At 43.8% G+C, this 27,539-nt stretch overlaps 1 protein-coding gene across 1 annotated transcript in view; it reads right to left on the reverse strand.

Moving 5' to 3' along the window:
- Positions 1–27,539, reverse strand: part of slc43a1b (solute carrier family 43 member 1b) — a 163,145-nt gene that overhangs the window by 11,721 nt on the left and 123,885 nt on the right. Inside the window, exons 8-10 of the mRNA XM_059334301.1 lie at positions 17,043–17,185; positions 2,089–2,235; positions 1,866–1,901 (exon numbers count right to left, since the gene is read on the reverse strand). Of these exons, the coding sequence (XP_059190284.1) occupies positions 1,866–1,901; positions 2,089–2,235; positions 17,043–17,185 (326 nt within the window). The remainder of the gene's footprint in view (positions 1–1,865; positions 1,902–2,088; positions 2,236–17,042; positions 17,186–27,539) is intronic.

Raw genomic sequence — 27,539 nt, forward strand, 5'->3', positions numbered from 1 at the left:
TGCTCAGACACGGAGATTGCCGCCTGATCAAAACTTCAAAATAAAAAAAAAACAAGAAAAGAAAAGAACAAGAACAAGAAACCTGGACAAGGATATGATCAGAAAGTCTTTCAATGTTTGTGGGCTGTCTGAGAAGACTGACTTAGATTAAAGCGACCGCCATCCTCTGCTTCAGAGAGACAGCCTGCACCGCTTGACTGTAGCTCTCTGCTCTGTGTCACAGCAAACCCATGGATCTAACACTCTTAACTACTGTATGGTCATTTGTATGATGTCCATTGTAAGGCACTTTTTAACCTTTTTATTACCAGTGATGAAGCGGAGAGCTGTGGTCGTGAACGTCATGAAACAACCGTTGTTGTTCTTTACATGATGCCGCTGCTACCACTAAGCTGTCAGCAGAAAACTGAAAAGGCCAGGTGGAGGGCTGGATAATGACCAATCACAAGATGGCCGGGGTCAGTCTTGGTCTCCGCCCCCAATGTGTCAAAAGTCCTTGCAGAGCTCCACCACGAGCGAGCACGAGGGAGAGAGAGAGAGCGTTGTTGTGCATGTTGCTGTTGTTTTTTACTCGCGCGCGCCTACCTCTGCTTCACTCGATTCACAAGTCCGCACGGCAGTTGAAATCTGAGCTTGTGCAGATGTGTTATCGCTCGTGCGACTTATGACTCAAATATGATGCCATAAAACAGAGACAGTGTAGTCCATAGAAACATATGGAGAAAGTCCTATTTTTCAAATGTTTTTAGGTTTCAGTTGTCAACATGATAGCCATCTAGCCTGGCTAACGCCAGACTAATCACAAATGAGATTAGTCTGGAAACCAGCCATTCATTTCTCCGTAGAGGAGGGGTGGTTTACGATCCTCCAGAGCCGTTTATTGGCCGCTATGAATGTCTATCAAAAGCTCTGAACGTAGGTCTTAGCCAATCGTATCAGTTATACCAGATGACGTATGTAGAGCGACAGAAATTAATGTTTACATAGCCCATATTTTGAGACTAAAATGCTCAATTCTGCTTCTGCAACGATTTTCTGCAGCATGTTCTGACTCTGGCTGCTCACCGTCTACTGGCAGTGTTGTTGTGTGTGTGTGTGTGTGTGTGTGTGTGTGTGTGTGTGTCTGTCTGTTTGCGTGTGTGTCTGTGAGAGAGCGTTGCTTGCTGCTTTGCTTCTCCAGTTCTCGCTTTCAAGATTATTTATTTTTACGTCTTATTCCCCCTCATGTCATTCAGCCACACACATCCACTGATTTTATGGTCAATAGACGAGCTACTCAGGTCTCTCGGCGGCTCCGCTGTCCCCCGGCTTGTAGCGAGATCACCGGCGTTACAGCAGTGATCGATAGCTGGGCTAGTTGGCTTTTGCCAAATCCTGTCGGAAGCAAGGCTTAAACATCCTTTTTGGTGGTGAAACAGCAGTGTAAAGTCAAACATTGTTCTTCTTTTAAAATCAACTTTCGCTCTAAACTATTTAAAATGTCGTCTACAGCTAAAGAGAGTTTCGCGTCTGCTGCAGCCATGTTGGATCCATAAGAAAACTACAAAACTACAAGCTTCTGTCTGCCGAGTAGTACGCGTCATCGTCTTGCCGTCCCTCCCCGTTCTGTGATTGGATCCCTAAAACAGGGCTAAGAAACGGCTGTAGTTTGCAGACTGTGTGGAGGTTCGAAATGAAATTTGAGCGCTAACAGCCCTCTGCACATTGTTAGAAATACTGGATCCTAAAATACCAACTGATGAAGATATAAATACACTGAATTAGAATAATGTCAGGAAAGTATAAGGACATCAAGCAAACACAGAGAATATAACTGGAGTCAGAACACTATAGTAGCTGCAGTCAGTTCTGTCCCCTGAGCTCACCTTGTTCATCCACGTCCTTCTGCAGCTCTTCTGAGGCTGAAAGAAACAGAAAACAGCAAAGAGGCTTCAACACTATGACATCATTCTTATAGCTTCCCATTCATGTTTTTTACTGATGACAAAGGAAACCAAATAATGTTTACGCTCTTCTTGATGTCTTTTCAATCACAAAAGTAGTACTTATATTATTTGAAAAGATATTCATGTAGGTTATTATTCTTACGGTTGGGGTTGCCGTGGGTGACCAGGAACTCCAGCATCTTGTTCATGGCACCCATAAAGAAGATCAGCCTCAGCTGGGTCATAGACATGGTGATGAGACTCCAAAGGAGGATAGGAGAGCAGATAGAATGACAGAGTGGCACTGAGCCTGAAGAAAGAGAAGACACATAAATGCAGCCTTCAGTTTAAGCAACAGGTAACTTTCAAGTGTATTTAAAACTAACTCCACATGACATAGTGATCAATCAAATCCAAACTCGTCAGTCTCAACTCAAGAGATCAAATAAAAAATCAAATAATGACCTCAAAATGGGGAGTGACGAGAAAATCAAGTAATTTAGAGACGGTCTTTGCCCTGTTGCATTTAAAAGTGGTAAGTCGTCCTCAAATGCAAGAAACATGAATCAGAAGTGGTATCATCATGAAGCTGATGTGTAAGAAGTCTGAATTCTCGCTTACTAAGGTCTGTCTGCAAGACCACAAGCAGAAATCTTGAGAAAAATGTATGTTTTCTAAATGGATAATCAGAGCTATGATTACGATGTGCAGGAGACTTTTGCTGCACAGCATCACACAGATTTCTCACTCAAAAGTTTGACACAGACACACAGGCACACACACACACACACACACACACACACAGACAGCACACGCACACACACACACACACACACCAACACCGGCTTTATTATGTTACATGATTTCCTCCTCATTTCATTCTAGTGACTTCCACTTTTTCTTTGTTATTTTGACTATTTTGTCGTTATTGTGACTTGTTTCTCGTGACTTTGACTTTTTTTTTCTAATTTTGATTTCTTTTTGTGACTTCAATGTTTTCTCTTATTTTGACTTTTTTTCTCACTTTGAATTTTTTTAACTGGTTTTGACTTTTTCTGGTGACTTTGACTTTTTTCTCATTTTGACTTTTTTCGTTGTCTCACACACACAGACACACACAGACACACACACACACACACACACACACGGACAAAGACAGACAGACACACATACACATACACACATACACACGGTGTGTGTGTGTGTGTGTGTGTGTGTGCGTGTGTGTGTGTGTGTGTGTGTGTGTGTATGCTTTATTATCTTACATGACTTCCTCCTCTTTTCCATTTTGAAAACAGTTCGAATTGTAACCTGTTTATTTATGGGTGAGAATCAAGGTCCAGAGGCAAGCACGCTCAAAATTTCCCACAGCCTCATAGACTGCCGTGTTAAAAAGGAGGGAAAATTTCTGGAGGAAAGCAGAGGTACCATTTTTTCTTTGATTGCTCTAAAAAGACAATTTCTTCTTTTTTTTCTTCACAAAACACATATGTAGACGTTCAGGAAGAACACAGGATGCTCAAAGTGAAGTTGCTTTAATGACTGGAGTTACGGTTTGGCCTAAAATGCTTTCTATTTGAGGTGAACTCTCACCTGTTTTTCTGTCTCACTGGCGTCAAATGGAACAGAAGCAGTTGATTTCAGTTGATTGCTCTACTCTGATTGGTGGCGCCACCTGGCCCTGCTTGCTTTGCTACCTAAACCTATTTTGAAAACATTTCAATATGGAACATAGATGAACATAGCACATAGTTTCAACCATGCCGTGTGACTGTCTACTCTCATTCATTTTGTCTGTCGGCCATTTTGGCCTTCTCCATGCAGCAGCATCTGAACAAACTACAAATCCTTGCACTGGGCACTTCAGCAGAAGGCTTCCACACCACACTTTCTGGAGGAAATGCAATTTATTTCTTACGCCCTTCTACAACATTTCAAAGCAAACTGTTAATGGTACATTTTAACAGCCCATTTCTTCTTTCATATGAACACACACATGTTGAAAGCTTGATCTGTCACATACCTAAGCAATGGTGGAGATAGTATACTGTAAACTACTTAGCAGTGTCAATAATGTATGGGTGAGAGTCACAGGCCAGAGTCAAGCACACTAAAAATGTATTTAGAAATGTTCTAGTTGTTCTAATCATGTCGACTTTCAGTTGCATTGTTGAAGCTATTTTCACTGGTTCATGTGGTTCATGTGTCCTTTAGTTATTACAGCTTTGAATGTAATGTAGTCGACAGTAACAGGTACTGTGGACATCACAGATATGTAATAGGCTTATCATGTTTAAAATGAAGAATATGGATCTGGGATCTTCATTTCGTTATCCAAACCTGGGATTGGCTGGACCCAACTGAAACACAGACGGAGGGACGGACGAACAGACAGACAGATGTCATTCACTCATCTCATTCACACCTACAGGCAATTTCGAGTCATTAGTTAAGCTAAGCTGCATGTTTTTGGACTAGCGCATGCTTTTGCACCAGGCGGCCTCCGGGTCCGAGCAGGGAGGCAAACCAGGAGGTTTCTAAAGCCTGCATTCTACCAAAAATAGGGGGTGCTGATGAAGGTTCCAAAAGCATTTCCGTCCATTCATTTCAATGCAAAATAAGAAAACTTTATTTATTACCTTAGAAAAAATTTTTTAGGATGACACTATGGTCTCAATTGCTAGTAAAGACTGTTCTTCAAGACAATCTGATGTAAATAGTGTAAATAATGGCCCCATTTAGAAGAAAACAGAAGATAAAGAATTGTATGATTTGGGGCGTGGCTACCTTTGATTGACAGATCAACGCAAGCCGTCATCAGGAAAGAAGCAGAACAATGCGTATCCACGGCAACATGTCAATAAAGTTATATATGTATTTTTTTTAAAAGGAGGCTTACCGGTTTCTTCTCATAACTTTGACCCTTTCACACTGTATTTTCACTTTATGCCTTAGTCAATTAATTCAACATTTTGTCCATTAAAATGTCTTGTTCAGCGTTTGGTTGGACTAATAGAAACTCCAAGGAGTCGCTGTTCAGTTTTCTTAGGTAAGTAATGTACATTTTGTTTTCATTTTTTGCGAGCCAAAATTAACATCCCAGTAAATGCTACATTAAATGCTAACATGAATTAGCAGCGAATTTGCCCTGTCAGGTTGAGGTGTAGAGAGGCTGTAGTCAGTGATCAGATCCCTCTCGCTCCTCCACAGTCCAGATATGGTCTGCTCCCCGTTTCCGAAAACAAGATGTCAACGCAAGATGGCGAGAAGTGTAACGCCGAACTCAATGCCTCAAACGGGCAGTCCACCAACCAATGGGTTATGTCACGGTCATTACGTCCATTATTTATACAGTCTATGGATTGCACTTCAATAATGCTGAGAGGGGAGAAGACATGGCCAAGCTGTAGCCAGTCTCTACTATTCATCTTTCACATCAAGTCACCACTCCGTATGCTGTTTTCCTGCTAGGTGGGCACATATATTGATGTTATGTGATGGTGCTTGTGTTGTAAAAAGAGGTTGCTGTAGTATGTGTAAACATGTTTGTGCAAATGTGCATTTTTCGATGTTAGATGCCAGAGAGCAAACAGCCACTGTAATGATTTAGTTGTTTGTGTGTGTTCGATATTGTAAACACTGTGTGTGTGGTTGTGTGGGGGTGAATCGTCTAACAAAGTCAGAGTCATAAAATATCCTGCTGTGAGGGGATGACTGGCCTTTTTCCTGCTTTGGAGGACAAATGGTTGGGTGCTGCTCGGCAGCCCCTACAAAGTTTTGCCAATTTAAAGTATATTGTATGTGAATCAGTGTGTAAGCAAATCAAGGAAGTTAGTAGTTAGTTTGCATGTACCTGTCTGTGTAAAGCAGTGCTTCTCAATTATTTTCTGTTATGCCCCCCCTAGGAAGAAGAAAACCTTTTGCGCCCCCCCACCTCTCCGCCGCGACTATAAATAGTAGAATTTGTCTCTTATATTTATAAGACTTATAACAATGGTGTAAGGTGTACCTATATTGTATGCATAACATTGTATCCTTACAACATAACTTACAACAAAGAATAACCTTATTAACATTGTTTTTTAACAGTGGTAACAGAAAATATTTAAAGTGCATCACAATGCTTGCAATTTGCAAAATAAAAAAATATATTTACTCCTTATTTTCACTGTAAACATTTTTTAATTCAGTCCTTCTCTAGTAGTTTGATACTGAAAAATAAAATGAAATAAAATCAATAAATAATAAATTAAAATCGATCAGCAACATTAACTCAGGAGCACTCTATATAAAACAATTTAACCTACAAAACAAAAATGAATAAAACAACATGTGCTGATATTTCTTTCATCAAAATGAAGAAGTCTGGATTAATGGCTACAATGAGCACGTTTTGCAGTGCACAGCTTTTCGAAGTGGGGCTTGAAGCACGATATTGCAACTCTCAGCTCCTGCTCAATGTTTAGCTGGGACCTGTACTTGGTCTTCAGTGCAGCAACAGCAGAGAAGCCAGTCTCACAAAGATGGGATGTTGCAAAAGGAAGAAGAATGCTCATAGCCCTCTGGCCTAAGAGTGGATACTGCCTCTCTACACTCAGCCAGAACTCACTCAGTTTCTGTGATGTGAACCTCAATCTCAATGTGGAATCAGATGTCATGTCAATGAACTGGTCCTCCTCTGCAGAGCTGAAGCCAGTCGGAGCTGGTGCATTGAAAGGATCTCTCACCCAGTCATACTGGAAACTGTTTTCAGGGAAGTACTTTTTGAAGAATCCCATCAGTGATGAGATATGCTGCTTAATGCATGGAATCACTGAGGTGGCATCATAGTCAGTAGAGTCAACAAATTCATGCAGGTTCTCGAATGAATCAGTATTTCCTTCATCAAGTCGCCTGCCCCACATTGCAAGCTTTCGAGTGAAAGAGCTGATCTTGTCTGTGACCTGAGGGAGGTGTTTGTCTTTCCCTTGAAGCTGTAGATTTAGTTCATTTAGCTTTCCAAATATGTCACTCAGGTAGGCCAGTCTCACCAGGAAGTTCTCATCTCCAAATTTTTCTGCGACTTCATACTTTTGCTCCTGCTACAAAAACATTATTATTTGCTCTCTGAGTTCAAAAGCTCGGGACAAGACTTTTCCTCGTGACAGCCACCTTACTTCACTGTGAAACAACACAGCTTGATGTTCAGCTCCCATCTCGGCACAGATAGCAGAGAAGACTCTTGTTTTTAGTGGTCTGGTCTTTATGAAATTGACTACACTCAAAATGTCAGTCATGACCTCATTTAATTCAGAGGAAAGGTGCTTTGATGCCAGTGCTTCTCTGTGAATAACACAGTGTGTCCACTCAGCATTAGGTGAGGCTTTCTTGATGAGTGCCCGAAGTCCTTTTCTCATCCCTGCCATGATCTGTGCACCATCACTGCAAACACCAATGCAGTTCTCCCACTTTAGCTCATTCTCAGTCAGGACGCAGTCCAGCATTTTGAATAGCTCTTCAGCCGTGGCTCTGTCTCTGACATTGTACTGTTCTCCCTGTGCGTTGAGTACTTCTTGTACGTTATCACAGTTCAACAGTCAGCCAAACTCAGGTATGACACTACACTTGAGCCAGGATTGGAGCGTCTTGCTCCCTTTATTTCCTTTCTAATATGGTGAAATACCACGAGTGAAACTGCAAAAGAAAATAATACAAAACTCAGTTTCCTTTACAGCATGTTCCCAATAAACAATGTTGAAGTATACTATTAAAATATAACACAAGAACTGTGCACCAAAAATAGCCATTCACATTAACAATAGGCTAATACACTATCATTGCTAGCGTACAATGTGGATATACACTTACATTAGCTCATTAAATTAACTTCTTGCATGACTTATCAGTCAACAGACATATGTTGTCACACTAAACTTAATGTCATGTACTCCTAATCATTCATATAAACTGCTGCTTTATGAACTTACAGCCATTGCTTTCGTGAGCATGAGAAGAGAAGAGAAGAGAAGATTCAGAGTGACTGTCCGTCTTTCTTACTGCTGGCTGCTAACGTCGCCACTAATGTAAACACTACGGAGCCTCTGATCACGCTTCAAAATAAAAGTTGCACTTTCAAAATAAAGGTCCAGTTCTCTTTAAAACTATAACAACTGAGTGAGTGTCTTTCATGTACATTCCTACCACAATATTAATGTAATTCAAATAATGCAAATATTATGCAAAAGTATCTTAAACTATGAAAACAACTCTGAGGGCAGAACACTCCCCGTCTGGCATAAGCCACTAACTTCAAACCATTTCCTTCTGTTAATTCAGACCGTCCCTATTCATTCTTTCCTAGGAGAAGAACCACATCTGAGATGGGCCGCAGGTAAGTCTTTGAAGTGCCTTGGGACGATGTCTTCACTTCAACTTTGCGGACCTTTCCGTCGCTGCTTGGAAAGGTTGATGTAACGAGAGCCATTGGCCACTCGTTCCTTGGTACTTGAGTTTGCTTTAAAAGGACAATGTCCCCAGGTTGAAGGTTGCGATGCGTCCTGTGCCACTTACGTCTTGGATGGAGAGTGCTCAGGTACTCATTTCTCCAATGGCTCCAGAATTCATTAGCCAGCGCTTGCACTTGTCTCCACTGGCCTTTCAGGAGATCTTTTCCAGTGAAGTCGCCTGGTGGAGCGAGCAGGCCTGATTTTTGTGTCAGGAGCATAGCGGGAGACAGCAAGACTGGAGAGGAGGGATCTGATGAGACGGGAATCAGCGGCCTTGCGTTGATTATTGCAGACACCTCTGCCATCAGCGTGCACAGAACTTCGTGTGTCAGGTGAGTGTTTCTGGTCTGCAAAAGCATACAGTCTAGTATTCTGCGTGTCACCCCAATCATGCGCTCCCACACACCTCCCATGTGGGACGCGTGTGGGGGGTTAAACTCCCATGTACAGTCCTTGCTGTGGAGATAATTCAGGATGCTGTTCTGCTTTTCATCAGAAGGCCTCATTCCCAGTTCAGCACTGGCAGCAATGAAGTTGGTCCCCCTGTCTGACCTGAGCTGTTTTGCCGGGCCTCTGATTGCAAAGAATCTCCGCAATGCATTTACACAACTGGCTGTGTCCATAGATTCAATTACTTCAATGTGTACACCCCTGGTACACATGCATGTGAACAGAATGGCCCACCTCTTGCTTTGCGCTGCACCTCCTCGAGTGCGTCGGGTCACCACTGTCCATGGTCCAAATACGTCTAACCCCACGAAGCTGAAGGGTGGAGAGGTGTCGAGCCGCTCTGACGGGAGGTCAGCCATCTTTTGTACTTCCAGTCTCCCTCTGAGCTTACGGCATGTCACGCAGTGATGGAGGATAGAACGTACTAGCCCTTTGCCTGCGACAATCCACAGTCCAGCTGCTCTTATGGCTCCCTCTGTGAACTGTCGCCCCTGGTGCTTCACTTGCATGTGATGGTGTTCCACAAGCAGTTTAGTAACATGGCTATTTTTTGAGAGGATAATAGGATGTTTTACCTCTGATTCCAGGGAGGAATGTCTGAGACGCCCGCCGACCCTCAGCAGGCCGTCACTGATGTAGGGGTCAAGGGTCAGGAGCGGACTCGAGTCAGGGATTTTCCTCTTTGCTTGCAGAGCAGCATGAAAGCAGAAAAGAATCTCTTTGAACGGTCTCTATTATGAGTCTCCTTGCTGCCGCGAGTTCTTCAGGAGTGTGAGGCTTACTACACCGATGCCATCCTATACAGGTGCCCTGTGAAGTGTCTGAGACAGAGCTTGACTTGTGAGAACGCACCTGATGTATCAGAAAGGAGACAGCTCTCAGCAAAGTGTTCCATGTGGAAAAACGCTGAAATCTTTCAGATGTGAGCAGCTTGGCTTCGATGTGTGTGGCTAAAGCAGTCACATGCGGTCTGACATCCACATCTGTTTCAGGCTCTATCAGTTCAAAATGCACATGCATGTCTGGTTTTGGAGGCTTGTGGAGGAAGTCAGGTCCCTTGAACCACATTGTGTCCACCAGCTGTGATGCAGCTGCTGACCTGGTGGCTAAGTCAGCAGGATTCTGTTCTGAGGGCACGTAATGCCACTGCTCAGGAGACGTTGTCAGGCGTATGCGATGCACACGATTGTGCACGTATACAAAGAAGCGCTTTGAGTCATTAAAGATGTATCCGAGGACCACCTTGCTGTCACAGTAGAATTTAACAGCGTCTGGCTTGTGGTCCAGCTCATCCAAAATCAGCTCCGCCAGCTCAACAGCCAGGACGGCCCCACAGAGCTCGAGGCGTGGGATTGTGGGCTCTGGCTGCGGTGACAGTTTAGCTTTTCCCATCACAAATCCAACTTCACAATGGCCTTCTTCAGTGACAGCTCTTAAGTAAGCAACTGCCCCTATGGCCCAGTTGGAGGCGTCTGAAAAAAGGCAAAGTTCTGTGTACCTGGGTTTTGAGAGTGACATTGGAACATAGCATCGGGGCACATGGAGGCTGCTCAACTCCTCGAGCGATGATTTCCACGTCTCCCACATGCTCACCTTTTCATCAGGCAGGGGAGTGTCCCAGTCCTGGACTCCATTCGACAGCTCTCGCAACAGCAGCCTGCCTCTGATTGTCACTGGGGCTGCCAGACCCAACGGGTCGAAGACGCTGTTGACTATTGACAGCACCCCGCGACGGGTGTAAGGCTTATCAGTGACGGCTACCTTGAAGGTGAACATGTCTGTGTTGATGTCCCAGCACAAGCCTAGGCTCCTCTGTGCAGGCAGTGTCTCGTTTTCCAGGCCCAAGTCTCTGATGCCGGAGGCCAGTTCTTCAGGTCCGAAGGCTCTCATCACAGCAATGCTGTTTGATGCAATTTTGTGCAGTTTCAAGTTGGACTCTGCTAGTGATGCACAGGTACGTCTGAGCAGGCCTATGGCTGCAGCCTCTGTGGGCACTGACACAAGCCCATCATCTACATAAAAGTGTCTTTGAACAAACTGCTTTGTGTCAGCACCATAGCTTGCTTCGCCTTTTTGAGCAGCTCGCCGGAGACCATAAATGGCAACGGCTGGCGACGGGCTATTGCCAAAGACATGTACCCGCATGCGGTACTCTTGAATTTCTTTAGACAGGTCACCGTCTTTATGCCACAGGAATCTGAGGTAGTCTCTGTGCTCTGGCCTCACCAGGAATCCATAAAACATCTGCTGGATGTCTGCAGTGACTGCGATGAGATCCTTCCTGAAACGCAGCAGCACACCCAGGAGAGTGTTGTTCAGGTCGGGGCCTGTTAGCAGCACCGAGTTGAGGGAGAGGCCGTTCAGTTGGGCACTTGAATCAAACACGACTCGTATTTGCCCAGGCTTCTGTGGGTGATAAACCCCGAAAAAGGGCAAATACCAGCGTTCCTGTGTGTCATTGATGGGCGGTGCAATCTCTGCGTGACTGTTTTCAAACAGCTTTTCCATGAAAGAGGAAAACTGCTGCTTCATCTCAACATTTCTGCTCAGAGTACGCCTTAGAGAGCTGAGACGGGATAGCGCTTGCTCTCTGTTGTTCGGGAGCAGAGGACGAGGTGACTTGAATGGTAGGGGAGCTACCCAGTTATTCTTTTCATCCTGTTGAACTTCTTTTTCCATTATTTCCAAAAAAAGTTCATCCTCAAAGGACATGGCACACTTGTTGTCACTGTCTGTACGTTGGAAGACAGTCAGCCCGAGCCGTTCCTCAGCTGGCATAGGCTTCAGTGTGTGTGTAGAGTGGCAATACTTGTGCTCCCCGCCGTAGCACAGTTTTTCTTTCACACTGATGTTGTTGTGACAAGGAGTGAGGAGTGATGGACGTCCATTCTGGAGCACGTGTGTTCTGAAGACGCTCAGGGTTGGTTTGTGAACGTTGTCAAGGCACACTTCACCTATAATCACCCATCCTAAGTCTAGACGCTGAGCAAAGGGTTCGTTATGAGGACCATTGACTTGGTCTCTCACCTTGTGCACGCGTATCATGTCTCTCCCTAACAGGATCATCATCTCAGCGTCAGGATCCAGCTTGGGAATGTGAGGAGCAATGTGCTTCAGGTGAGTGTGTGCAAGGGCTACCTCTGGAGTCGGAATCTCAGATTTGTTGGTCATTATTTCGTTGCACTCGATGAGAGGTGGAAGGTCCAGGCACACACCTCCATTCACTGCTTCGATCTGAAAGCCTGCTGCCTTTCTTCCGGTCATCTCTGTGGTGCCTGCACAGGTCTTCATCAGATAAGGAGAGATGCTGCTCTCGACTTTGAACATGTGGAAAAACTCAGAGCGGGCCAGAGAGCGGTTGCTCTGATCATCAAGTATGACATACATCTTGATGGAGCGCTCTGGCTGACCCTGGGGAAAGACGCGCACCAGGCACACCTTTGAGCAAGAGCGTGAGAGGCTGCCCTTGCCGCAGACTTTAGTGCACCGTGACGTCACTTCGAGAGGGGAACTGCTTTGTGCCGCTGTATCTGCTTGTGGAGTGGGCGATGGATGAGGAGGCAGAGAAGTGTCTGGATGCAATGCAGAGCAGTGTTTTTCGCTGTCACACTCACCACATTTCAGTGTTGCCTGGCAGTCCTTCGCTAGGTGGTTTGGGGAGCAGCACTTGAAACAGTGTCTGTGTTCTTTCAAGATGGTTTTCCGTTCCGTCAGTGTTTTCATTCTGAATGACCTGCATTTGTCCAATGGATGAGCTTTTTTGTGCACAGGGCAGTATCGAGCTGGGTCGTTGTCTGTAGCAGCTACGTAGCCTGTATCAACAGTGGCAGACACATCTGTCTTGTGCACAGCTATAGCAGTCTTGAATCCACTAGACTTAAATGGAGTTCTCTCACCTTTGCTGTATGGCTGGCTGGTGATTGACAGGATGAAGTTCGGGTCGTTTCGGGCCTTGGCTTGGTCATAGACAAAGTCCACAAAAAATGAAAAAGGAGGAAAAGTTCTTCTGTGCTGTTCCTTGTATTTCGAGCCGATGTTGAGCCATTTTTCCTGCAGGCCTGTAGGCAGCTTCTCTACTATGGGCTTTATCCCACGAGGTGTGTCGAGGTAGGCCAGGCCAGGGAGATATCCATCATTTTTGGCTGCTAATAGCTCCATGAGAAGATCGCTGAGTTCTCTCAGTTTTGTGTTGTCTCTCGCAGACAGACGGGGGAAGCTATCAAGTCTTTTGAACAGGGCGTTTTCCACTATTTCTGGTGTGCCGTAGCATTCCTGAAGTCTGTCCCAGGACAGCTGTAGGGCAGCGTTGGGGTTTGTGACATAAACAGCACGGATCCTCTTCACATGTTCAGATGACTCTTTACCCAGCCACTTCACTAGAAGGTCCAATTCTTCACTATATGAAAGCCCTAAGCCATGCGTTGCATTAAAGAATGACGACTGCCACGCCCTAAAGTTCTCTGGTGTGTCATCGAATTTTGTGAGGCCGGTAGTCACTAATTCTCGGCGTGCAAGAAATTTGGCAAAGTCCATCATGGGTGGAGTGTTGGCATGGTGGGGAGAGTGCTGATCCTGTTGTATATGCGGATTGCTCATTGGCTTTGGGGCAAGTGTGCCTCCTGCTGCTCGTGGAGGGTTTGCTGGGGGTCTGAGATCATCCGCAGGAGACCTGGTTGTAGCTGCAGGTTCTGACTGCCCTGCAGGGTTGTATTCACATCGCCTGACTGCGCTGTGAGATGGGGAGCCATAATACTGTGAGGTTATGTCATCTTGAAACTGTTCACATTCCCCACGCTCATTCACCGGTGCTGTGAAGGCGCTCCGTGGGTGCATCTCCTCAGCTGCTGCAGGCGGTGGCCACTGTCTGGAGTTATTCTCGCTGCGCCAGACTCCATTGTAGGGCAAAATGGACTGTGAGCTGAGCCGTGATTGGCGTTGCACGTAATCTCTAGTGCGTTTCTGAATCACGTGTGGCAGAACATCACTATTCACACTTAACACATCTTCATGTTCTATAGCTGCAGCTGCTTCTAAAACTTCTGCTTTCACCCGTGCAGCTTCTGCTTCCTTTTCAATTTCTAATTCTTCTAATTCTATTTCTAGCGCAGCTCTTTGTTTTTTAATTTCCAACTGTTTCTTAGCATAGGCTACCTTGGTTGCCGCTGCTTCGGCTGAAGCTCTGGCTCTGGCGGCAGCCTCCATGACAGACTTGTAGGAAGATGAGCCCTTGGAGCTAGCGCTAGACTTGGGTGAGGGGGGTCGTCGCTCTTCGGCCTTCACCGATTCACTTTCGGCAACACTTAATACATTGTAGGTGGCCATGATTGAGTCTTTCGTCGATTCTTCAACACACTGTAGTAGTAGTGGCTTTTCACTGTACTGTTCTCCCTGTGCGTTGAGTACTTCTTGTACGTTATCACAGTTCAACAGTCAGCCAAACTCAGGTATGACACTACACTTGAGCCAGGATTGGAGCGTCTTGCTCCCTTTATTTCCTTTCTAATATGGTGAAATACCACAAGTGAAACTGCAAAAGAAAATAATACAAAACTCAGTTTCCTTTACAGCATGTTCCCAATAAACAATGTTGAAGTATACTATTAAAATATAACACAAGAACTGTGCACCAAAAATAGCCATTCACATTAACAATAGGCTAATACACTATCATTGCTAGCGTACAATGTGGATATACACTTACATTAGCTCATTAAATTAACTTCTTGCATGACTTATCAGTCAACAAACATATGTTGTCACACTAAACTTAATGTCATGTACTCCTAATCATTCATATAAACTGCTGCTTTATGAACTTACAGCCATTGCTTTCGTGAGCATGAGAAGAGAAGAGAAGAGAAGATTCAGAGTGACTGTCCGTCTTTCTTACTGCTGGCTGCTAACGTCGCCACTAATGTAAACACTACGGAGCCTCTGATCACGCTTCAAAATAAAAGTTGCACTTTCAAAATAAAGGTCCAGTTCTCTTTAAAACTATAACAACTGAGTGAGTGTCTTTCATGTACATTCCTACCACAATATTAATGTAATTCAAATAATGCAAATATTATGCAAAAGTATCTTAAACTATGAAAACAACTCTGAGGGCAGAACAGACATATTTACAAAAAAGTAGATCCTCACACAGGGAGTCTGTCATGTCAAAACGTACATAAGCAATAAACAAACAGTCTTTGTTGCTGTCAGTTGCTTCATCAAATTGTAAGGCAAAACGTTTGTTTGAGTTTATCTACCAGCTGTTCTTGAAGATCGTTAGCAATGTCATTTATTCGTCTGGCCACAGTGTCATTGGACAGAGGGATAGTTTTTAATTTTGCAGCACTTGCGTCATCCAGCATGACAGAAACCATGTCTAATGCTGCAGGCAGTATCAGCTCCTCTGCTATGGTGTGGGGTTTTTTGCACTTAGCAATTTGGTACGCCACCTTATATTTGGCGCGCCCCACTATTTGAGAAGGACTGGTGTAAAGCATGGTTAACATACAACTGATTTAGCTACACCAATATCACAACAATTATACTTAAAAACACACATATAAACCCAATCATTAATCACAGGTCAAATCTTTTGTATTTAAAGTCCTTGCTGATTGCTTATCGAGGACCAGTTATATTACTCACAGTCCAGTTGGAAAAGGGGAGAAATCCTATTAGATGGAGGCCGTGGAAGGAAGTTTGATTTCAGGCTGAGTTTCAATAATTTGAAATTTAGTTTCTCACTCATCGTTGTTGCTTCTCTGGCAGTTGCAATGACCTTTGCATTCATTCATGTAACCTTGATGTACAAGGTAGATCAGGATTGCAGTTTTTCAGAATTCCTTATGGAAAGGAGATTTCTGAACAGAGGGCCTCATCTGAGCAGGGCTCTGCAGGAGATGAGGGAGGAGGGGGCTTGTGAATCTAGGCCTCTGTGTCCCCTCCTGAAGAAGATTGAGGTGTTGCTGCTTCAGCAAGCAGTGCAGAAAAGAGAGAGATCAGAAGACTCTGATCTGATATAACAGGAGACCCCATGTGGTGTCACAAGTCTCATGACCAATGATGTGATCTGTCGGGGTCATAAACGCCGGTGTCACGGGACAAAAACATCTGGCTGTTTCTTGCCAGATGCCCCAAAATTGAGGGAGAATGTCATTTTGTGAGTTGAATGAGCATGCTGTTGCATTTTAGTCCACATCAGTTAAAGTCCACAAATGAACCTAGGATTCACCTGTGGTCCGATCACAACAACAGTCATACATTAAATGTATGTGAGCGAAACCAGCTGTGGACATCACAAGAGTCAGACTGAGACAGAATTTTATTCATTTTTATAACCTTATTTTTCATGAATTTGTCATGTAATTTTAAAATGACACACAAAGGGAGCATCCTGTCACTGAATACCAAAATAAGGGAGTTTGAGTTGACCCTTTAGTTGTCCTTAGAAATGTGCTTAATTTCCCACCAGCTCTCTGCAGATGGTAATTATTTCATTCTAACCGCGTGTGGCTATAGTGCTGGTGTTTGTGAATTGTAATATTTTTGTAATGCTCATTTGCAAAGAAATGATTTTTGATTTTGCAAAAAATGAATAGAACCGGAGCATTGAGACCCATTTTGTTTGGCAGCATAGTTCAAGGTGCAAATAACCCTTTGCAGGTGTTTTGAGAATTACAGTTTGTTTTTCTCCTTATTTTTACGATGTTAAGCGGCTGCAGAAGACTCTCAATCCTGTTGTGAAATCACCCTACAAGACGTCTATAGAAATTTGTTATTAAAATACTTACCGTGTTTTGCCGTTTTAGTTTTTTTCTGGTTGCCATAGTGGGCTCAATTTTAGGAATATATTGGAGATCATATTAATATCATCATAATAATCATATTGCATACTGGGGTCTCTAAACAGGCTGTGAATTATACATAAACTGGGTATCACTGGAAAGCTCTAACTCTTGTGGATTCAATGAGTCCAGTTCTCTTCATGTGGGATGATGTTAGACATCAGTAATAGCCAGTTCATTGCAGTGAAGGCATTTCATGAGTCTCGACCTCACTGTATAAAATGTGACACACCTCCTAAACATCCATTGCCCACAACCACCAATTATCAAAAAAAGTATTTGAGTGTTAAGAGGTTAAACCCCATTTTATGTAAATTCAACAAAAATGTAATATTTCTTACCCTGGGTTGTGCTTTTGGAGTCTTTCTGCATGGTTTCTGGCTCCTTAGGTCCCATCATGTCTTCCATTACAGTCACATGGGTGACATACCTGTCCCCAGTCATCTTGTCCTCTGTCACAACTCCATCCAGCTTCACTTTTTTACTGATGAGAAAAGATTCCAACATGCAGAGTGTTGGGTATTATATTCATGATTACTATACTGAACATCTGCGTCTGTTTATTAGATGCAATTTGATTGGTGATTCTAGAGGAACAGACGTACCAAGCTCATGAGGCATTATCCTCTGATGGCTTTTACGTCTTAAACATTTTCATGGTAATCTTTCCAGTACTTGTTTAATCACAACACATTGGACTTAAATGTTGGACTGCTTTCCCATGGCGCTGGCTCAAGTATACCTTCAGAAGTTTTCAGATAACCCTGCTATCGTGGGCTGCATCAGCAGAGGCCAGGAGGCTGAGTACAGAGGTGTGGTGGACAGGTTTGTGGAGTGGTGCTGGGAAAACCAACTCCAGATGTTCTATAAGTCGGTGGTGTCCAGTGTCATTTTCTACACTGTAGTGTGCTGGATCAGCAGGCTGAAGGCAGCTGACACTGACTCAGTAAGCTCAGTAAGTCCTGGGAGTGAAACTGGAGTCTTTTGTGGAGGTGTCAGAGAGGAGGACACTGAGGAAACTGCTCAGCATCATTGACAACACCTTCCACCCCCTGGACGACACTCTGGAGTCCTACAAAAGCACCCTCAGCAGTAAACTGAGGCTACCAGAGATCAACACAGAACACCACAGGAGATCTTTTCGACCTGTCGCCATCAAACTGTAAACTGTAAACTCCTTTCCCTTTCTGCAGGAAGGAAAGCTAATACATCAGACTGACTAATTAACATCATGTGCAATACAATTTTAATCACCACAGACTATATTATGGTCATTATCATGTGCATGCACACTAAAACCCAGGTTGTTCCCTGGGGGCTCCTTATGCTTAGAACATGTAAATGCAGAGAAGGGTTCATACACAGATCCAGTTTCATTAAGTTGTGCTTTTTGCAACTGTATTTGACAATAAATGAAGTTTAAAGATCTCTTCTCTTCTGTGCAACATTCACTATTTACTATATCCTGCAAACACCAACGATAAAGTTACTTCCCTTTTCTCCTACATGTCCCCAAACCAGCACACCACACCACTGACCTTTGAACCTACGAGATCCCAAAGAATCAACAAGATGGCAAGACCACTTCAAACCCCAGTGTGAACCTTTGCCACCACTGAATAAACATCTATTGTGGATTTTCTGTCAAGACAACTCACAATCTCACTGTGGACAAAGAACAATGATAGTATATCATTATTTATTTGAATGTATAAATACGAAACGAGTACTGTACCGACATGGACTGAAAGGCCACTCTGCCAGGAAGAAGCCATAACTCCAAAAGAAACATAACAAAGCCAGATTACAGTTTGCAAATGCACACAGGGACAAAGACCTTAACTTTTGGAGAAATGTCCTGTGGTCTGACAAAACTGTAATCTGTAATCAGTACTCGTTTCACTGTGGATAATGACACACTCTTACCAGCTTCAGCCAGCATCTTCACAAGGTCTTTTGCTTTTGTTCTTGGGTTGATATGCACATTTTGGCCCAAAGCATGTTCATCTCTGGGACACAGAGTCCGTCTCCTTCCTGAGTGGTATGATGGCTGGACATTCCCATGGTGTTTAGACTTGGGTATAATTATTTGAACAGATGAATGTGGCACCTTCAGGCATCTGGAAATTGCACCCAAGGATGAACCAGACTTGTGCAAGTCCACAATTCTCTTCCTGATATCTTGGTTGATTTCTTTTGACTTTCCCATGATGTTACACAAAGAAGCAGTGTGTTTCAGGTGTGCCTTAAAATACATCCACAGGTGTGTCTCGAATTAACTCAAATGTTGTCAATAAACAGAAGCTTCCAAAGACATGATAGCATGTCTTTGGGATTTCCCAAATTGTTTCAATGCATAATAATGTTAATGTATGTAAACTTCTGACTTTGAAGAAAGTAATAAAAAAATGTCTTAAAAAACCCTTCTCTCATTATTCTGGCATTAAGCAAATCGAAATAATTTTGGTGATACTAATGGACCTAAAACAGGAAAAGTGATTGTCTGATTTCATGTCAGACAGTGAGAAAAAAAAGCATATGTGTCTTTTTATATAGTGTATGTAAACTTCTGGTTTCAACTGTATGTTTGGATTGAGTAGACCTTTATTCAATTGCTTTTAACAGTAACACCATTCCTGAGCAGAAAGGGACTAACTCTGTCTCCCCCAGAACTCTTCAATGTGATTGACCAGGATCCATCTTCTGGAGGCAGTCCTAACTTTTTAAAGGATCTCCTGTCCAAGGAAACCCTGCTGTTGATCGCTGGCTGCTGCCATTTTGATACTTCTGAGTTTTGGTCCATTTGCTTTTGCTTTTGTCTTTTGACAATAAATGGTGAACTATCAAAAGATCCCAGTCATGAACTAAGATTCAAAACTAGGATAGCCAAAATTAGGATCTCTCCCCAAAAGGAATAAACCGATCCAGACTCTAGCTTCTCTACCCAAGAAACACATCTAACTCCAGTCTCCAAGTTGTAACTTAAATTAGAAATTTAGAACTAAGCTGCTGTACCATGAGTTAACTGTGATGGTTGATATGTACCAGTCATCACATCTGTTTATCAGGACTCATACCAGCTACAAAATATACAACTCTGCTTCATTAAAATAATTCACTAGCATTAGCCAGTTTCCCTTTCCCTGTTTTGCCTTGTTGTTAAATGTTGTAATACTAGTGTTTAGTAATTGAAGTATTGTAATAAATGTGTATGAGACTAAAAATTGACCTTTTGGTGTTTTCTTGTGTTTTCATCATAGTCACTTTGTAACAGGTTTATATATATATATTATTATAGTGGCTTGATTAGCGATCAGAGGCAGCTGGGTGAACAGGTGAAGAGAGTCTGGCTGATGAGGAAGGAGTGGCTGACAGGTGGAGTGAGGAGGAGGCAGCCTCAGTGGAAAATTACTGGGAGACAGAGCTGAACTGTGACACACGCAACCTGAAGATATCTATGCCCTTGCAAAACAAAATTATGATTAATTATAATCATTATTGTAGGGGAAGTCATGTCACTCAACAAGGATGATAGCCTCGAAGAGGGGCTCTGGTCAATGTTGCACATAAATCTTTTTATTCCCTGAAAAGTGGCTTAGAATTCATTTTTTTAACTGAATGTAAATGATGTTGATATCTCAAACTTCAAAGGACTGTGACATTTTTACCAAAGCTCGAAGATTGAATGTTCAAAACAAGAAAGTGGCTTCGTCACTTGAGCAAGCAGACACCGAAAAGATGGCCGACTTAGCAGTGCTAAAAGAGCTAATGTTGCTCTGTTCCGATTTTGGACAAAAAATGGACGCCATTAATTACCGCCTCTGAGACGTGACCAATACTATAACGGCACTAGAGGGCAACACACTCAACGTATCAAAATAGCCGAGGGCCAAGTGATGGCTGTGGAGGGAAAACTTGAGAGTGTACAGGCAGACTTGGCTTCAACTGTAAAACAGCTGAAATAAATGGAGATGAAGACAGAGGACTTAGAGTACCGGAGCAGGAGGAAGAACTTGCGTATGTTTGGTCTCCAAGAAGGTGCTATGGGTAAGCAACCAATACTGGATATTATCCAGAAAATGTTACCATGTGGCCGGGGCACAGCGTGGACCACTGGCGAAGCCTAAACAACACAGAGCCATATATGCTTCTGGCGTATATGGCTACTGCCTTACCACCACTTGGAAGGTCAGATCACAACTTAGTTCTTCTGGAGACTTGTTAAAACCCCTGTGTGTGTGGAGGAAGTCTCCTACTAAACTCAGAGTGAGGAAATGGACACCAGAGGCAACTGAGGCTCTAAAGGACTGCTTTGAATGTAGAGACTGGAATGTGTTGCTGGAAACAGAGGAGAACAGTATGGACATTGACAGGCTGGTTGACTGCTTTACTGATTACATCAACTTCTGTAGAGACAAGGTCATACCCACTAGGACTGTATGCTTTTTCCACAACAACAAACCTTGGATTACTAGTGATTTTAAGGCAATCCTCAATGAGAAGAAGATAGCTTTTAGATATGGTGACAAAGCACGGCTCAAACAAGTACAATATAGGTTGAAGAAGAGATTAAAGATGGCACAGGTGGAATACAAGAAGAAACTGGAGAGAAATCTACAGCACAGCAACATCCGTTAAATGTGGAGAGGAATCAACACCATCTAGAAACAAGATCAAGAAAAGACAGCCAGTGCCAGGTGATGTAGAAAGAGCTGATGAACTCAACCAGTTCTTCAATAGATTCAATACAGCGGCCTCGCCCAATTCCAATGCTGCTGCTCCTCCTCCTCCTCCTCCTCTTCCTCCACCATGTTCTTTGATTTTTCAAGTGCATTCAACACCATCCAACCCAACATTCTCAAAAACAAGCTCACATCGATGAGAGTGGATCTGTCCTTTATCTCCTGGATCACCTTACCTGACAGGAAGACCACAGTATGTCAGGTTGGGGAACTGTGTTTCTGGGACATTAATGAGCAGCACAGGGGCTCCACAAGGGACTGTTCTGGTTCCATTCCAGTTCAAACTGTGCACTGTCCAATACTTGGATGACACTGCTATTGTGGCGTGTATCAGGAATGGACAGGAATGTGAATCTGATGAAAGCCTTCAGTGACTGGAGTGACAAGAACTGTCCCCTACTGAACACCTCAAAGACTAAGGAAATGATCATAGATTTCCGCAGATTCAAGCCCCCTCTTCAGCCAGTGAATACCTGTGTGGTGGGCATCGTGGATGTGCCAAGTTATAAGTATCTAGGTGTATACCTCGATAATATGGTGGACTGGTCCCTAAACATAGATGCTCTCCACAAAAGGGGCAGTGGCACCTCTTTTTCTTAAGGAAGTATATAGTGAGATGCTGCAGGTATGTTATCAGTCTGTGGTGATAGTGCGTTGTTTTATGCTGCAGTCTGCTGGGGAGGCAGTGTCAGACACAGAGATGCAAGGCGGTTGAACAGACTGGTCAAAAGAGCTGGCTCAGTGATCGGAGACAGGTTGGACACACTGGAGGAGGTGGTGGAGAGGTGCACTGTCAAGATGTTCAAGGCCAAATAGCACAGGGCTATTTGTCCTCTAAGGCAGGAAAAGGCCAGGCCATCCCTTCAGAGCAGGGTACTTTATGACTCTTTGTGTGACAGGCTTCAAGTGTTGCTCAGGTTCATCCTTACATATCTTATATCCTTATGGGAGGGAAAGCATTTATGGTAATGCCCTTTTATTTACATATTTGACTTCCTGTATCATTTAATCATAAAAGAGGTTTCCTTAAATTCCCAACACCCTGGTGCCCCACATGATGCATACAGTTGGCAATCGTTCATAATTGTGCAATATTAATAACAGCATATTCATTTTTGGTCCTCACCAAAAAAAATGTATTACAATTTAAGACTTACTTATCTTTACATTTTACACCAGTAGTCTGCTACAGGAGTAGATATATCTGTACTTACAAAAGTACATTATGTTGGAAAATAATTTATTCATGAATTTAGTTTTTTTTTTAAAGAGATTTGTGTATTGGTATTTTCCAACGTTAAACCTTCCATTCTGTTCATTGTGCTAAAGCCTGATTTCCACCAGGCGCGTTACTGCAGCGTCACGTCAGCGTCGCGTATGCCGTTGCATATAGGTAACACTCTAATCAATGAGAGCGGGATCTTGCGGTCTCCCGTATGGTCAGGATTATCGCATGATGTCGTTATCTCGCGTGTATACGACCGGCTCGCTAAGCTGACGTGCTGCTGCTGTAACGCGCCCGGTGTGAATTGACGCCGGGCAGAAGACGCAGCAAAAACGGTGTGGAGACGTGCTGCTGCTGTAACATGCCCGGTGGAAATCCCCAGTAAGTTAACCACTTGCTGTTGATAACTATCTAAGTTAACCTACTCTGTAGAAGTTAAGAAGTTTAGTTCAGCATCTGAATACAGGGTATTCAATGCAACTTTTTCAGATATTTGGTAAAATGGTAAATGGACCTGCACCTATATAGTGCTTTTCTAGTCACTTTGCAACTACTCAAAGCGCTTCACAATCCAGGCTGCGCTCATTCACCCATTCTTACTCACATTCATACCGATGGCAGAGGCTACCCTCAACTGTGCAACCTGCATCCATTGGGAATTAATGAACACACTGATGAACGCAGCATTGGGAGCCATTTGGGGTTCAGTATCTTGCCCAAGGATACCTCGACATGTAGGCTGCCACGGTCAGCGATCGAACCACCGACCTTCCAATCAGTAGGCGACCGCTCTACCAACTGAGCCACAGCCGTCCCAAAATTGCGATAAATTAAGTGCTCCCCTGTTTCCTTTGTTGAGTAAGACACAGTGTGCCTCCGGCCCTGTGCACATAGAGTTGTATTTTTGCTGCTTTCTGTGCATTTCAATATCGGGAAGAGATAGAGACTGAGATTGAGTCACAGCCTGCTTCCAGCCCTGTGAAATTAATAATTTTGTACCTAGCAGTTACTTCACGTGTTTACAGCCCTGCATTTCAGTTAGTGTGCAAGTTTGAAGCTTAAGAAGCAAAGTTCCCCTTTGTAAACTGAGGTTTACATTTACTGGAAAAAACATATGCCAGCCAGCAGTTGGTTCTGTAGCTGTCCTCTTTCACAGGAAGCTATTCTCTATAGTGTAGAGCCCTTTTGTTTTATTAGTGTAGTGTCAAAGCTACATCACCAGGTGTCAAAACAACATCTCAACCAACCATTTTGTTTGTGTACTAAACTCCCTTGGTTGGTTTTCTGTTCCTTAAGAATGCAGAGCCCCTGCGTAGAACAGTTCATTTCATCCCTAGCACAGAGCCTTAAACCCGGCTATCCTGAATTTATCAGCAGGTTAAATTTCAGTGAGTGCAAGAATGAGATAAACTCCCTGCTCAGAGACAGGTGTGATGCACAAGCTGCATCTAATGGTCAATTGTTAAGATGTTTGCTTTTTAACTTCCACAGGCAAACCAACATTGCTTCTCAGAGCAAAGATGTTCTAGAAAAGGTAGTAGAATCACTGAGAGCGCAAAATGATTATCTCTTCCAGGAAGTCGAAACAGTCAGGAAGAAATCCATGCGCTATTTAGATCTGCACTCAGCAGAATTAGATCTGTGCACAAGGAGGAATTGTTCACGCTTAGAGCACAGTGTCTCCCTACACCACAGATATTCGGACAATGTGATTCAGGTTTCTCTGATTCCAACTCCTTCTCTTTTCAGTAACTCCCTTATTCAGCCATCCTCGTCTCCAGCAGGTTCAGGATTATTCTTTGTAGAGAAGAAGGACCATTCCCTCCGGCCCTGTGTTAAGTATCGGGGCCTCAATGACATTACTGTTAAGAACCGTTATCCATTACCACTAATGTCATGTGCTTTTGAAAACCTTCAGGGAGCAAGTATTTTCTCCAAACTGGAGAATCACAATCACAATGGTGGAAAGAAAGTCCCTATCGACATCTGAAGGACTGCTGATACTCCACACATATTCTGACAGTGACTGAGGAATCATCTCTTCAGACTTTATCTTGGCCCATTAAAAATTATCTTAATGTAGCACTCGAAGCAGTTCAGAATATGTAATAACATATTATATACATGTGATTACCACGATTTAACACACTTATTGCCAGTCACTTTGGATAAGTGTCAGCTAAATAAATGCAATGCAACAACTTAATAAGGTAATAATATTTCAATGTATCATAGGCTTCACTGATGCTCATCAGTGCATATATGTTGTTTAGGTATGGCTTTGAAGTACATCGTCAACCCATTCTCATTCCCAACTCATCGCACACTAGACCCTTTCATAGTGTGTTCCCGGAAAAGTCCCACAAAGGCATGATATTCGTGCCCAGTCGTGGAACGAGGTGGGAGGAGATGATAGTGACGTGCTACAGAGTAGCAGCAGTACTGCACAGTAGCACAGCGCTAATAGGCTGCACAATTAGCTGTAGGGATTCTACAGACTCAAGCGAAACATGATTTGATGACTGTTGGACTCAGTGAGAGGAGTTTTTCTGATGATACGTCACATACGGAATGGCCGATTCATAGTGGTCCGGCTTCCAACAGTCCCACCAATTTTACATCTCTGTTCGTACCTCTGAAGGCGTTACAGAGCCGGGAACACTTGATACGCTTATTAGTTTTGCCGAGACGTTACAGAGGCGTGAATATCTATAGCTTGAAACGGCAGTATGAAAGGGCCTTCTGACACTTGGTCAGGACCGCTTGGCATTACTTTTTAATGCTCTGAGTCCGTTTCTAACTTGTTGAGCATGTGGCCAAGTCGTTTTGTTGTGAATTCAAACAAAACTAGGCCTGTAAACAGGCCTGAACGGGACCGAGCCGAGTGGAGCTGTCGGGGGAGGCCAAGTTGGCGGAGGCCACGTCGGGCGTGGTGCTGTGGGCTCAGTCCCACTGGGCGCGGGGTAGGGGTAAAACATGTTACTTGCTGTTTCCAGCAGGGGGCGCTATGACTGTGTGTCACTATTGACACGTGGGTGTGTTCCGGGCTGGACCCTAATCACGTGTGTGAAATTTGGGACAGATTGGACAAGATATTGTCAAGTTATCCAGTCTTGTGTTAGATGGCGAGACGGCATATTTTGCTGCCATGCCACGCCCACATAGTGTGACCGTCAGTAAAGCTTTCAATAACTTTTGATCCCAAAGGTCTGGTGATGCTACTGACCAAGTTTGAAGTAAATGGGGTGAAATCTGTAGGAGGAGTTTGTTAAAGTATAAAGTGTGGAAATGGGTAAAATAGATGAAGTGTGCGATATTCAAACCTAGATGGCGGAGTTCCTGTTGGGTTTGAGTTATGGGTCCAAGAGGCTTTTTGGTGCGTCTCCACATGATTCATATGTCTGCCAAATTTGGTGGCTCTACGTGAAACTTACTGCTGGGGCTAGGGGTAGAACATTTTACTTCCTGTTGCCAGTGGGGGGCGCATTGACTGTGTGTCAATATTGACCCGTGGGTGTGTTCAGGGCTGGCCCCTCATCAGGTGTGAGAAATTTGGGACAGATTGGACAATGTATGGTGAAGTTATCCAGTATGGTGTTAGATGGCGAGACGCCATATTTTGCTGCCATGCCACGCCCACATAGTGTGAAGGGCAGTAAAGGTTTTGATAAGTTGTGTTCCCCAAGGCCTTGTGATGATCCTGACCAAGTTTGAAGTAAATGGGCTGAAATCTGTTGGAGGAGTTATGTAAAGTATGCAACGTGGTCATTTTATGAAAGGGGGCATGGATAAAGCATAAAAAAAGCTTTATGAAATATTGTTATTTCGAAGTGTTAAGGGCTGGACTCTGATTAGGCATGAGAAGTTTGGAGCAGATCGGACAAAGTATGGAAAAGTTATGAGGATGTTGTGTTTTATGGCGAGACGGCATATTTTGCCACCATGCCACGGCCACATAGTGTGACCAGTGGTAAAGCTTTCAATAACTTTTGGTCCCAAAGGCCTTGTGATGGTACTGACCAAGTTTGAAGAGAATTGAGTGAAATCCGTAGGAGGAGTTCGTTAAAGTATGCGGCATGGAAATGGACAAAAACAGCAGGAAACGCCATGTTTGACTCAAAATAGCTGACTTCCTGTACGTTTTAGGGTATGGGTTCTTGTTACATTCCGGTGCGTCTTGCCATGATACACGTACGTAGAAAATGTTGTGGCTGTATGACATTCCTGTGCGGGGGGCCAATTTTTCTTGACTTTCGAGGGGGCGCTGTCGAGTCATTTTGCCACGCCCATTTTCAGAACCACTGAAATACACAAATTTCACCGGAGGTTCTTCTTTTTACCAAATGTGGTGAGCGTGGGAATGTGAGAAAGGCTCCAAAATGGCGATTCATTTGCCGTTATAATAATAAACGGACCAATAACAATAGGGTCCTTGCACTGTTAGTGCTCGGTCCCTAATAACTAGGCCTGCAAGCAGGACTGAACGGGACCGAGCAGAGTGGAGCTGTCGAGGGAGGCCACGTCGGGTGCAGCGATGTGGGTTCAGTCCATTTGCGTACCCAAGGGCGCGTCTCCTACCAATGTGCTTGGGGTAGGTGTAAAACATGTTACTTGCTGTTGCCAGCAGGGGGCGCTATGACTGTGTGTCAATATAGACACGTGGGTGTGTTCAGGGCTGGACCCTAATCACGTGTGTGAAATTTGGGACAGATTGGACAATGTATGGTCAAGTTATCCAGTCTGGTGTTAGATGGCGAGACGCCATATTTTGCCGCCATGTCACGGCCACATATTGTGAAGGTCAGTAAAGGTGTTGATAAGTTGTGTTCCCCAAGGGCTTGTGATGGTACTGACCAAGTTTGACATCAATG

Source organism: Centropristis striata, chromosome 1, assembly GCF_030273125.1.
Source record: "Centropristis striata isolate RG_2023a ecotype Rhode Island chromosome 1, C.striata_1.0, whole genome shotgun sequence".
In the NCBI taxonomy this organism is placed as follows: Eukaryota; Metazoa; Chordata; class Actinopteri; order Perciformes; family Serranidae; genus Centropristis; species Centropristis striata.